The 13,268-nt window shown below is 32.7% G+C and overlaps 1 protein-coding gene and 1 pseudogene across 1 annotated transcript; both read left to right on the top strand.

Moving 5' to 3' along the window:
• Positions 1–3,673: 3,673 nt before the first annotated feature.
• On the top strand, positions 3,674–4,862 carry LOC121268182 (protein LURP-one-related 10-like). The gene is made up of 3 exons (XM_041172319.1): positions 3,674–4,030; positions 4,177–4,404; positions 4,598–4,862. Exons 1-3 carry the CDS (start codon positions 3,767–3,769, stop codon positions 4,739–4,741), a joined length of 636 nt encoding a protein of 211 aa, XP_041028253.1. The 5' UTR covers positions 3,674–3,766; the 3' UTR covers positions 4,742–4,862.
• A 6,432-nt stretch (positions 4,863–11,294) lies between these two features.
• On the top strand, positions 11,295–12,687 carry LOC121266882 (annotated as a pseudogene).
• The last annotated feature ends 581 nt before the right edge of the window (positions 12,688–13,268 follow it).

The raw sequence follows: 13,268 nt of genomic DNA, 5'->3' as shown, positions 1-13,268 counted from the left end.
CTATGATAATTTGGATTTTCTGCTGCTTCTTGAATATCATATCCAATATTAATAGTAACAATAGTTGTTGTTACTATGGGGAAAGGGTAGTGTTGGTGTTCTCATTGTGTGGTTGAGCTTAAAAATTATACCGATGATTTTGTAGCTTCATTGCATTCTTTTGCAATAAAAAGATCAGCTGTGATGTTTGCATGAATACTATTCCTTGTGATCATGAAAAAGATCAGCTGTATATCATCATGTCCAAGCAAGAAGCTACAATGAAGCCACTTTATTTTACCCCAAAATAGATTCTTATTTGTTTTGATTTCACGCAATGATCTCTGTCTTTTAGCTACATTTGGTTGGTGATAAATAAATAAAAATTAAAAAAATTAAAAAAAAAAAAGCTAGAATGTTTCTCACATTCTTGTACCTGGTTGAGTGTCTTGTGCCTCAAACTGTTTTGACAAGCCAATTTCCACCATTTTAACTAGGCAACAGATTATTCAAACAGTCCATTTATAAATGCCTGACAAATCAAGTGTCACCAAATTATGCCTATAAAACAAAAACGCCAACAACTGCCTTTTTTTTATGATGAGAACCCTGGCTTATGTCATTGTGTGTGTCTGTGTACACATTTGAAGACATGTAGTCTTCTTGCGAAGGTGGGTGCACATGCATATTGGTTAAGTGGCACCCCTTTTTATGTCAACTTATATATATATATATATATATATATATATATATAGTTGGATAGTATATACAACTAATAAGCAAATAATTGTTTATGTAAACATTTGACTATTGTATATGCACTTTGAATTGTAAACTTCCAATCCTTTGTGAAATTCCATATCTGGTTATCTTCCCCCCATCTTACTTATTAAGTTGCTGCATATTAATTTAGCTTCTTCAATATCACAAACCTACTCTGTTTTTTTCAAGTATATCTTACAATTATTGCCTTCAGTTTATTCAAAGTTTAATATATGGATCACTAAGGAAATAGCTCATATATATCCTTCTTCTCGATGAACAATTAATCAACAATGTTGTTACCAAATTTGATAAGCCGTGTTAATTTCATTTACTAACACGAATTATTCCTAAGTGCATCAAAATGATTCATTTAGGATGAACATTCTATTTATACCCTTATCCTAAAGACTAAAAAAGGATGTATGATGAATTGTTACTTCTAAGAATTCTTACCCTTTAGCTTTACATTATAGGATGAACATTCTATTCATTGTTTGTATATCCTTCTTTAAATGGTTTTTAATTAAAAAGTGATAATGAAGTTTGCAGATGTATTTCTCATTCTCCCTGTGTTTTATCTATCAATAAAAACTTATGGAGTTCATTTTCCTTTGAATATTATTCCAGGATAGTGCATTGATGTTTGGAAAACCATGAATGACACTTTGCTCTTTTCTTCTGCACATGACTAACATGTTCTTTTCAAATTCTTTTGTTGAAACCAAGTTTAGCTGATGATGATTTTCGATTTCTGGTCTACACAAGCTGTTGAAGTACCACAGTTGAAATTGGATGCATTTGGTAAATACACTTGGTAGTCTCCCTTGTAGAGATATGCAAAGGCGCTCAAGTGGCTACGAGATCAGTAAGATATAAGAATCTATCTTTCAAACTTATTAAATTTTATTGCGAGAGTAGATTATTTTTTGGTAGTCTCCCTTGTGAAATGCTTTTGTCCTACATTGCAATCTTAAGCATGGTGGCATTGTATTGGAAGCTCGACCTTGGAAGTCGTATGTAAGCAACTGTCAAGTTTTTGAGATAACATGTATTTTGCACTAATGTTAATTGTTGATAGCTTTCTGTACAGCCTTATACAATATACATGACAACTAAGTAGCTATCATTTTTTGAGTAGTTTAATCAGAAAAGGATGATGCAAACCCTTCTTTTGCAAAAGTCCTATACAATATTTATGACAAGGAAGTGTGGTAGGAGGCTGTATATCATAGGATCCTTGCACCTCTCATGAAGTGTTAGGTCTCTTTAGGATCCTTGCACTTCTGCCTGTTCCTTGGTTCTACTGTAATCTGAAATGAAAACCTTTAAAATTGGTGTATAACCATAACTGTTTCAATTTCCCATTAAATCTTATGCCTTAAATTGTTACTCAATTAAATCAGTTGACAGTCTAAGACATTGTTTTCCTCTCATTTTGCAGAGAACGACAATCAATTTTAAGAATATTGTTTTATGTCTAGAACATTTTCTAGAAATACTTCTGGATAAGGTATGTTAGTTGATCTAATCTAGCATTGGTACAAAAGATTATAATCAAGCCCATGAGCTTCATACTCTTTGGAATCACCCTATATATAGTAATTACTTAAGGAAAAAAATTGCTTTGAAAATTGGTTGAGGACTATTTGTTTTAACTTTAATAATTCCTACCTTAAAACTTGGCTTTTGCTTATAAATAATAAATAGGTAGCTTATATCATTTTCCAGCAAATTCTCTCATTTCATTGATATGCATACATATATATGTGTGTGTGTGTATGTATGTAGTATTAAAACAAAAGTCAGAGGGGTTGCTGCACTATTTAGATGAATTAATTATATCTTACAGTTATATATACATGGATTATATATAAGGGTCTCTAATATTACAGTTCATCTTTGTTTTTGTGCAATTTTTTTTTTTTTTATTTTGTGAAAAATATATTTCCGGCGAGTAAAATTCGCTGGAAATAGATCGCCGCAAATACTCTTGCGGTGAAAATAACCCGCTGGAATATGTAACAGCAACGATAATTTATTATTGTTGGAAAAATATATAGTTATTTGCAGTGATTTATTAAGTTTTTACAGTGAAAAATATCGCTGCAATTGACTTTTCTCAACGATTAAATGTATAATGAAAACGGTATTTCCGGCGATTTTTGGTACATTTGCGACAAACTAAAATCGCTGGAAATAGGTACTTTTGGCGACGATTTTTGCGTATCGTTGAAGTTGGTCAGAGATGACCCTTTAATTTCATCGATAATGCAGCGAATTAAAAATCGCCGAAATTGATCAAATGCAGCGATTATTGTGAGTATTTGTGACGATTTTGAGCGCTGGAAAATGTCTGATTTTTGTAGTGTCGGCTTTCTTTATTCTTAGATCAAAGTATAATATATATATATATATATATATATATAATTGGAGATATTGCAACTTTGCAAGAAAGTTTGATGGAATTATTCAATAAACAGAAAAGAAATAATATTCAATTACATGAGAATTAATTAAGCTGCATATATTAATCTGTGAACATAAACGGACCAATACTGATAATAATATCTGTACTATAAACAGTAATTTTAATCAGCCCAACATCACTTGCATAACCAGAATATTCAACCAAATACAAACCCTACAAATCATATATACTCTATGCATTCGTCAGCATTACATGATCATCGCTCAGTGCAAACTTACCTTACCCATAAAAAATATCACACACACACACATAGAGAGAGAGAGAGAGAGAGAGAGAGAGAGAGAGAGATAATGTTCTGATAAAACCACTTGTGCTGCAGATTTCGATCTGTACAAGCTAGGCATTCTATTTGACGCGTTCGAACCCATGGAATCTAAAAGGAAAGGGTGTGGCCCACCCACATCAACTGATCAGAGTGCACTTCACGGGTCTTCCGCGCATTTAAAAAGGAAAGAACACTCCCCCACACCACCAAAGCCTCAAGCAACATAAGCGAGTCTTCTTCTCCAGTGCTCTGTCCCCATTCTCATCATCATGGCTCAGCCAATTCCAGCTCCAGCTCCAAGTGGCACAAAGCTTGAAAACCCTCTTCCCATCATCGGCACTCAGTACTGCGCACCTTACCCCGTTGATCTTTCGGTTGTCAAAAAAGTCATGACCATAGCCGATGGTAACTTTGTTGTCACAGACATCAACGGCACCGTCATTTTCAAAGTTAAAGGAAAATTAATGTCCCTTCATGATCAGCGTATTCTGCTTGATGCTGCCGGAAATCCTATTGTCACTCTTCGAGAGAAGGTTAATTAATTTGGTTGATAATATTTCACCGTAAACATATGTAACATCCTTTTCCCCAAGTCATGGTTTTGTTATATATTTTCTTATATTCATATAATTATATATTCTCTGGAAATTGCAATTGATCATGATGTTTGTTTGCGTAGATAATGTCTGCACATGACAGATGGTATGTGTATAGGGGCGAAAGCAAAGAGCCCAATGATCTGCTTTTTACTGTTAAGCGATCTTCAATGATCCAATTGAAGGCCAAGTTACATGTGTTTTTGGCAAAAAACACAAAGGAAGAGGTATGCGACTTCAAGGTTGAAGGGACTTATTCTGAAAGAAGTTGTGTCGTTTATGCTGGAGATTCTCCCAATATAGTTGCCCGGGTAAGAAGTTGGTTTTCGCTTTTAGGTTTTTTTTTTTTTTCCAAGTAATCGGACATGTGAGGATGTTTATATTAGAGAGACGAAGTAGTATATACTACTTGATTCTTTGGTAAAATTAACGAGATCTTGATATTTTAAGAACCTATATAATTAGAGACTAATTGAATTGATTACGGTGGAAATTAAAACGCAGATGTCTAAGAAGACCACCGCTCAAAGTGTTCTGATCGGAAAAGATAACTTTTCGGTGACTGTTTATCCTAACGTTGATTATGCATTCATAATTGCGCTTATTGTGATTTTGGACGACATGAACAACGAAAACAGCGTTGAGTGATCAGATCATGGCCAAGTTTGGAACTCAACTACGTCAAGTTGAAGAAGGATATTAAGTAATCTGATGATTGTATAAAAAATTGTATGTTTATCCTTTCTATGTTGGTTTGACGGCATTTAAAGCAAGATTGTATGTTTATCTGTCTGATCTTAGTTGAATGGGCATCCAGCTTGGACTAAGTCAATAAAGTTAAGCGATGATGAGTTGTAATTGTTTGCTTGAGTAGGAGAGTTTGAAGGAATAATTAGGGGATTATGCACATGATATGAGATGTTTTGCTTAAAATATTATTATAATATAATTTTTTAATATTATTTTAATTTTGACATTTGAAAAAATTGAATTGTTTATTATATTTTATGTGAAAGTTTAAAAAAATTATAATAATTATATGAGATGAGATAATTTGGCTTGTGTAATCAAACCAGCTCTCAATGTTGAAGCCAACCATTAATGGAGACTGTACTGATAGCTTTTCTATTTTTTATTATACTCATCATCTCACACACTATATATTATATTTATATTTATTTATTCATTTATATTTTATTTTATTTTATTCTTCTTAAATTAATTGAATTGTTTTACTTATCCTCTATACACCAGTACATTTAATAAAAAAATTAAAAAATTAAAAAATTATGTGTGATGTGGGGTATAAAAATAATGAGTAAAATTTTTTATGAACGTTGTTACGTCCACAGAGTATTTCTACTGAAATTCTCTACCAAACACTTAAAACTCTTTTCTTATTTCTTTTACTTTTTCTTTCACCATTTTTTAAAACTATTTACATATTTTTTAAAAATAAAAAAAAATCACATTTTTATTAAAATTAACACATACTTGATCATTAAGTAAAAAAAACTAAAAAAATTAAAAAATATTTCTTTAGAGGATTCTGGTAGAAATCTTCTGTGGGCATAGTATTTTCCTTTTTCTATATATTATATTTATATATATAACTATTTAGATGCATGGTATATATAGTTACATGAGCAGTGCTATTCTACCGCCTGAGTAACACAATTCCATTTGACTGCTAGGCCATTTTGACTTTTTCTTTTTTCTTTTCATATTTCTTTAACATATATAAATATTTTAAAAAAATAAAAAATTACACCAATACATTAAAAATAACTTTCTTAATCATTAAGTAAAAAAAAATAAATACACAAACGGTTAAAATGACTTGATAAAGTGGAAGGACAAACTAGCATTTTCCACAATTACATACTTACGAGTTAGTTTCATGTATGGGCCAAATTCCTCGAGAAATATAAGTCAAGCGGCAAAATCTACGGAGATATAAGCATATATGCATGCATTAATGAGAGAATACGTTTCAATTCATTTAACTTAAAATTGATAGTGTTTATTTAGCTTAAAACATAATGACGTAATAAATAATATCAATTTCTTTACTGCAAAATTATGCACCTAAGTATTGGCCTGACTGATAGACAGCTTGGTTAAGCAGTCTTTTATTTTTAAAGGAAATTTTTATTCATCGAAGCCCTTAAAGCAGGGAAACAGTACATGAAGAAAATTCCTCCTTATTCATTGTTTTTTTTTTTTTTTTTTTGAGAATTTATTCATTGTTACATCAGTAGCTAGTGATGCTAATTTAGCTAAAGTATGAGCTACTCTAGCACTACAACATATCAAGCCTTTTGCAGCTAAATATTTTGCTGCCATATTGTTATTAGTCGCTAAAGGCAACTTTTTTACCTTTCAGTCTCAATATTTTCAGTGAATACATATTCAAAGAAAGGTATATTTTTTGCGGTGACTAGATTTCGTCACAAAAAAAAAAAAAAAAATAAATAAAATTGACCAACTAAACTCCAACGCCGCGTTTAGTGAGTTTTTTTTCTAGCAACTTTACGTTGCTGCAAAAAATACTTCAACACTTCAGGTTTTAGCAGCCATATATTTTGTAATCATGTTGTTACTGGTCGCAAAAGATAAATAGTGTCCCATTATTTTGAGCAAATACACATTCATCACGAAAATAGTATTTTTTGCATTGACTGAATTTCACCTTAAAAACAAAGTGACCAACGTAAGTCAAAAGCGCCGCTTAGTAAATTTTTTGCGTCAACTTTACGTTGCTGCTAAAGATCACCCAATACATCAAGTTTTAGTGGCCGTATATTTTGCGACCATGTTGTTAGTGGTCGCAAAAGACAAATAGCGTTCCACTTTTCTAGCGAATATGGTTTTGTCGCATTTTCGTTCCATTATTTCCAGGGAATAGCCATTTGTGACAAAAAAAAAAAAAATATATCTTTTTGCATTGATTAAAGTTTGCTGCAAAAATAAGTTCATTGACCAAACTCTAAAATGTCACTTCTTGAGTTTTTTGCAGCGACTTTATATTGCTGCTAAAGATCTCGGTTTATATATGATTGGACATAAGTGGCCGCAATTTTTTAACCGTGTAATTTAGTTTAAATAAATTACACGTGGTGGAGAAGGTGGGTAAATGTGGCACTATTTGCTCAAATTCAGAGGGACGTTTATGTAACTTTCCCTTGTGTCCTCTTTAGTCTTTATCTTATCTTCTTCTATTTTCTTACTTTGGGCAAATAGACACACAGATAAACACGCAGTCTCATAGAAAGACCTCAAAGTTAAAAAATGGGATTTTGAAAGGTCGGTGACTGGCATTGACAATGGTTGCTGAAACATAGCTTTCGGCAGACAACATTCTCAATAAGTTGGAAAAGGATTGGAAACATCCATTCCGAGTTTCTTATTTTGTTATCTTTGAACATGAAGTATGATTTTCTGCAAAGTTTGAGTTGTGGCTTGCAATTATAGGTTTTAGTAAATTGTTTGCATTTTGTATATGTGGTAGTTTCAGAACATGCAAGTTTCTAAATGGTTAGTGTATCAACGATAGTGATGGGGTTTACTAGCTTTGTGCTAAGTTTTGTTCGGTAGCCAATAACTAGAATTTGAGTTTGTTTCCTTACTTAAAACATGTGCATTCTCTCTATAATGCATGAATAATAAATGAGTGCTTTTTCTTTTTAGCCGTCCACAATAATTCCTCATTTTCTAGCCTTGTTTCTTATTTGTGAAAGAGGTTTTTGTGCTTCACTTCAAATAGAGCACGATTTTGATATGCCACAAATTTAGTCTAACAAGGCTATGTATCATCAGAGCATAAACATATAGTCCAGAGGGTCCATGGCCCCCAGTCTCCCAAAAAAGAATTAACAATTCTTATTCAAAATCATTAGAAATTTGAATACAAATACTTATAAAAAAAGTTTTTTGGTAACAAATAACATTAGTTCCAAAAGATTCGATAACTTCTTGAAATCTTTAAAATATATGAGAATTTTATTTTACTCCATCTAAAATTTTTGAAGCATAAAAGTTCGAAAAAAATAGTGTATATTTTCTTCCTAAGTCCATAAATTTACCTCCAAAATATAAAAATGCTTAAATATAATAAAGAAATCCGAAAATATACCTCTAAAAATTTAAAAAGTTGAAGATATTAATTAAAAAAAATACAAAATTCATTTGGTTAGAAGCTGAATGTATACATTTGCATGCGTTCATGCATCATATCTTTTATAAAACCAAAAGTCATTCTTGGTTTATAAAAATTTAATGTCTCTTTTTGTAAACCTTTAATGCTAGATATTCATCAGCACTCTCCTTAGACTTTATGTAGTTTGGCCACTTGGTATACCCAATTGGATTTTCACATAATGATCATAACTTATAGAGGAAGAACACCTGGACAGGCTAGAAGTACACGGGTTGGTCTATCATCAACTAGCCAATATTTGCAATCACCACCACCCAATGAACTGACACTCAGAGATGACACTACCACTCAGTCTAATGATTCAACTTAACCACCAGATATGGTATTTGAAACGGAGTTCCCAAATCCGATAATCGACTGGTCTGGAGATCATTTGCTCAGAGGTCTTCTTCGCCTAGACAAAATTAGTCTTCCTTATTTGCGGATCTCCTAAGGTTTTCCTAGTAAGTTTTCTTTTTCTGCTTCAATTGTTCCACTCTATTACTTGTGGGTGTTTGTTTTGCAGGTTTTATTGTTTTCTAGGATTGAAGATTCTTTCCATTGTTTTGGACTATTGTATTTTTTACGAGAATTTTGTTGTGTCGTTAGGATGTCTTAGTCATTTCGATATTGGGTTTGGCCTTTTTTTTTTTTTTTTTTTTTTTTCTATCATATTATTGTAGCCCTCAGGTGTCTTGATGTTGCCACGATTTTCTTTTATTACAAGTAAGGACTTATCATTAAAATTAGGGTACCGTCTTCTTTATATAAAGAAAAAAACCTCTTAAGTAAATAAATAAATATATATATATATAGATACCTAAAAGAAGATTAACTATTTAACACATTTAAGTCATGAGTCGTGCTATAACCTGTAAGATGTCACCGATAAGGCTAAATGGTTTATTTTTATCATTTTTTCATCCATTTTTTTTATACTCTTAAATATTTAAAAAATACAAAATTATTAAAAAATAATTCCTTATTAAGTAAAAAAAAAAAAAAAAAAATCGGTGACCATCCTCGAGACATTTTCTTGATGGCTTCAGCATTATCGTTAAATTGTATGACTTTTGAAGTGACTAGTATGGATTTTTTTTTTCTTTGAGGGAAGAGTACTTTGGATAATATATACATTATAGATGTCATAGAAAATGGATGGAACGCAGTCAACTATAGCAACAGTGCTCGGTTAAATCTCAAGCTACAATAATAACTAGAGGTAAAGCATTTGTAGTCTAAAATTAGAGCCCATAGAGTATATAATACTTGAGGTCAAACAAGAATTCTTGTATAGAACTTTTTTACTTTGTAATCTACTTTTTAATTATACAAACTAAAATCCACTTGTATAGAAAATGGATGGAACACTGTCAACTATAGCAACAGTGCTCGGTTAAATCTCAAGCTACAATAATAACTAGAGGTAAAGCATTTGTAGTCTAAAATTAGAGCCCATTGAGTATATAATACTTGAGGTCAAACAAGAATTCTTGTATAGAACTTTTTTACTCTGTAATATACTTTTAATTATACAAAATAAAATATAGCTACTTGCATAGGGATGAGATGTTACAAAAAAAATAATACTTTTTATGTAGTTTTTTTTTTTAATAAACAGAGCACATTGCTTCATTAATAGAAGACAATACAAAGTTGACTTGAAAACAAGCTAATTACAAACGTTAATAGCTTCTCAGTACACTTCCGTGACTGACATGATCTAATTTAGACGACAAATCTCTAAAGACTTGGTCTAAGAGATGGCACAACTCTATCCACGACAGAGGTAACAAAATCCCCTACCCCGACTAAGCGGAGTAGGGTTCACCAAACCCCACCAAAGCACCAACTAAGTGGAGGAGGTGAACCCCCCTTCTCAGACTAAGGTCCGAAAGGAATATGTTTTTTATTTTTATTTTTATTTTTTGAAAAGTAAAGAGAATACCTCAGAAAAAATACAATGGGAAAAACTAAGAAAACATTGTAAAAAACGGAGAAATAGAACACAAAGAGGCTGCAGTGGCGCGTGCAGGCTCTAGAAGGAAAGCCGTCGGCTGATGTTGGAAGTCTTGAAGTCACAGGCCCCAGAATTGCCGAGCATTGCGTCGGCAGAAGGTTTCTCAGTGGCGCGTGAGAGCCATGCGTCGACAACTCTGAAGCTTCAACCCACGCGTGCGGGCTACATGTCACTCTGTTTGGCACTGCATTCGGTGTTCTTGAAGATCAGCGGTTGGGCAACACCAAGGTAGGGCGCGTGTTGGCTTTTGGTCATTGGAAGGTCTCAGATCTGCGATTCACCCTTATTTGACCTGAAAAAATACAAAAACAAAACCAAACACTACATAAGAAGAAAAATTGGATAGAGGAGAAGGGAGGGGGGAGGTTGTCAAAGCTCCCACCCCCCTAGCCGAATCTGGTTTTTGAGAAAGTTTAGAGAGAAGGAAGAGAGTTGAGAGAGAAGAGAGTTGATTTATGATCACGAATAGTCCACATATAACACATTTGAAAGGGTCAGGCAAGTAAGAGCCACCTTTAATGTTGTGTTTGGATAATGACGTGATTTCAGATATTTTGTGAATAGTAATATAAAATAATAGTAAATATTGAGTAGTAATAAATAGTAGTAAAAAATAGGAAAAAGTATATAAAAAATAATGATAAAATAATAAACTACAATTATTTTATTATTGTAGTGGAATATTCTCAAAATAATACTCCACTACTATTAATTATTTTCTTATTATTTCTTACATATCTTTTACTATTATTTACAATTCTATCATTAATTTTTTATTAATTTTTTATTACTATTTAAATCTATAAGATCACTTCACTTTTCAAACTACTTGTTCTTTCAAAAAATACTCTGGTAAAACCACATGTGGAGTTATATTTCAGGCCCAAAACCGCGACCAAGTGAAAGCAAGAATTGGACAACACGTACTATCCAAACTTAATGACGTGTTCTTTCAAAATACTCTGAATTGGACAACACGGCATCATGATAGGCTATAGCTATCATTCTTTGGATTTTTTTGGCATAAAAGCCCCCTGATGTACAAGGCATTCTGGTTGACAGGCTCTTCCTCGCAATTCAACAGGAAAGCCGCTCACAAAACACTCCCCACATCACCAAAGCGCCCCGAGCAACATAAGCGAGTCTTCTTCTGATCCAGTACTCCGTCCCGATCCTCATCATCATCAATTTCATGGCTCAGCCAATTCCAGCTCCAGCTCCAGCTCCAACTGCCGCACAGTTTGCCAACCCTCTTCCCATCATCGGCACTCAGTAATGTGAACCTTACCCCGTTGATCTTTCGATTGTCAGAAAAGACAAGTTCATGTCCCCTGGTAACTTTGTTGTCACAGCCACCAACGAATCCAAGAACACCGTCATTTTCAAAGCGAAAAGAAATTTAATGACCCTTGATCTTGATCAGCGTGTTCTGCTTGATGCTGCTGGAAAGCCTATTGTCACTCTTCGACAGAAGGTTAATTAATTTGGCTGATAATATACATTTCATCAAAAATATATGTAACATCTTTTTCCCCAAGTTCGATCGTATAATTATATATTCTCTGGAAATTGCGATTGACGATGATGTTTGCTTGCGTAGAGAATGATCATGACTTCACAACAAAGATGGAATGTCTACAGGGGCGAAAGCAAAGAGCCCAGGATCTGATTTTTACTGTTAAGCGATCAGTTTCAATGTTTCAACGGAAGGCCAAGGTACATGTGTTCTTGGCAAATAACACAAAAGAAGAGGTATGCGACTTCATGGTTCAAGGGAGTAGGGCTGAAAAGTCTTGCGTCGTTTATACCGGAGATCATACCAATATAGTTGCCCAGGTAAGCTGGTTTTCGCTTATAGCTCGTTTTCAAATGAGTATATAGGACACGTGAAGTTGTTTATATTATGTGGTTCTTAATTTCGTAAAATAAATTAAATTTTGAAAGTTTAAGAACTTATATAAGTAGAAACTAATTGAATTGATTATCGGGGGAATTAAAACGCAGATGCATAAGGAGATCACCGTTCAATGCTGTGTTCTGACCGGAAAAGACAATTACTCGGTAACTATTCATCCTAACGTTGATAATGCATTCATAGTCGCGCTTATTGTGATTCTAGATGACATGAACAGACCATCATGATTTCTGGCATGACCATGGCTGGAGATATACCGACAGTACTTGGAGGAAATTAAATTTTAACGCAAGTGCGTTTAAATATACATAATTAGCTGTGTAACGATGGATAGACAGATTTTTTACATAAATAAATGAGCTCGTTTGTACTTGTCAGTTGAATGTGCAATCAGCTTCTTGGACTTGGTCAATATTAAACTTAAGAGAAAAGCTACTCCTACCGATCGAATACCAAGATCCAACCATCCCGATACATAACAAGGTAAGTACTTGACAGATAGAAAACTAGGACGTTAAGTTTATGATCAGATATTAATTCCCTAATATCATAATTGGCTAACAAATTAATAACAATATTAAAATAAATCACTAAATGGTATTATGTATTTTTTTTCTCTCTTTGAATTTCACCACCATGCGTGAAATTCCGGAAGGAAGTTGTACGATGCATATATATAAGCCAAGGATTTGGATCCCATACAAAACTCATGACCATTCAGTGATAACTTTCCCTATGAATTAAATTTTAGAAATGTTACAAATTAACACAAAAGGATTACATTTATAAAAATAAATTCATAAACTTACATGAGTTCATGTGGATGTATTAGATCTATTTTATAAAATAATTGTATAATTTGACCTATCACATCTGTTTTTAAATTTAATTTTGTGTAGTTAAAGTATTTTTCTTAATTTTATCCTGTAGTTCTTAAAGTGAGAATATAATAACTAAAATGTAAAGCATCTTGTTCCCTTTTAAAAAAGAAAAAAGAGAGAAAAAAATAAAATAAAAAAAAAAATAACGAAAGATTATTGTA

The sequence above is a fragment of the Juglans microcarpa x Juglans regia genome, chromosome 5S (assembly GCF_004785595.1).
Source record: "Juglans microcarpa x Juglans regia isolate MS1-56 chromosome 5S, Jm3101_v1.0, whole genome shotgun sequence".
Taxonomy (NCBI): Eukaryota; Viridiplantae; Streptophyta; class Magnoliopsida; order Fagales; family Juglandaceae; genus Juglans; species Juglans microcarpa x Juglans regia.
Note: the sequence above shows the minus strand (reverse complement) of the source record. Positions and strands in the feature narration are given on the sequence as shown.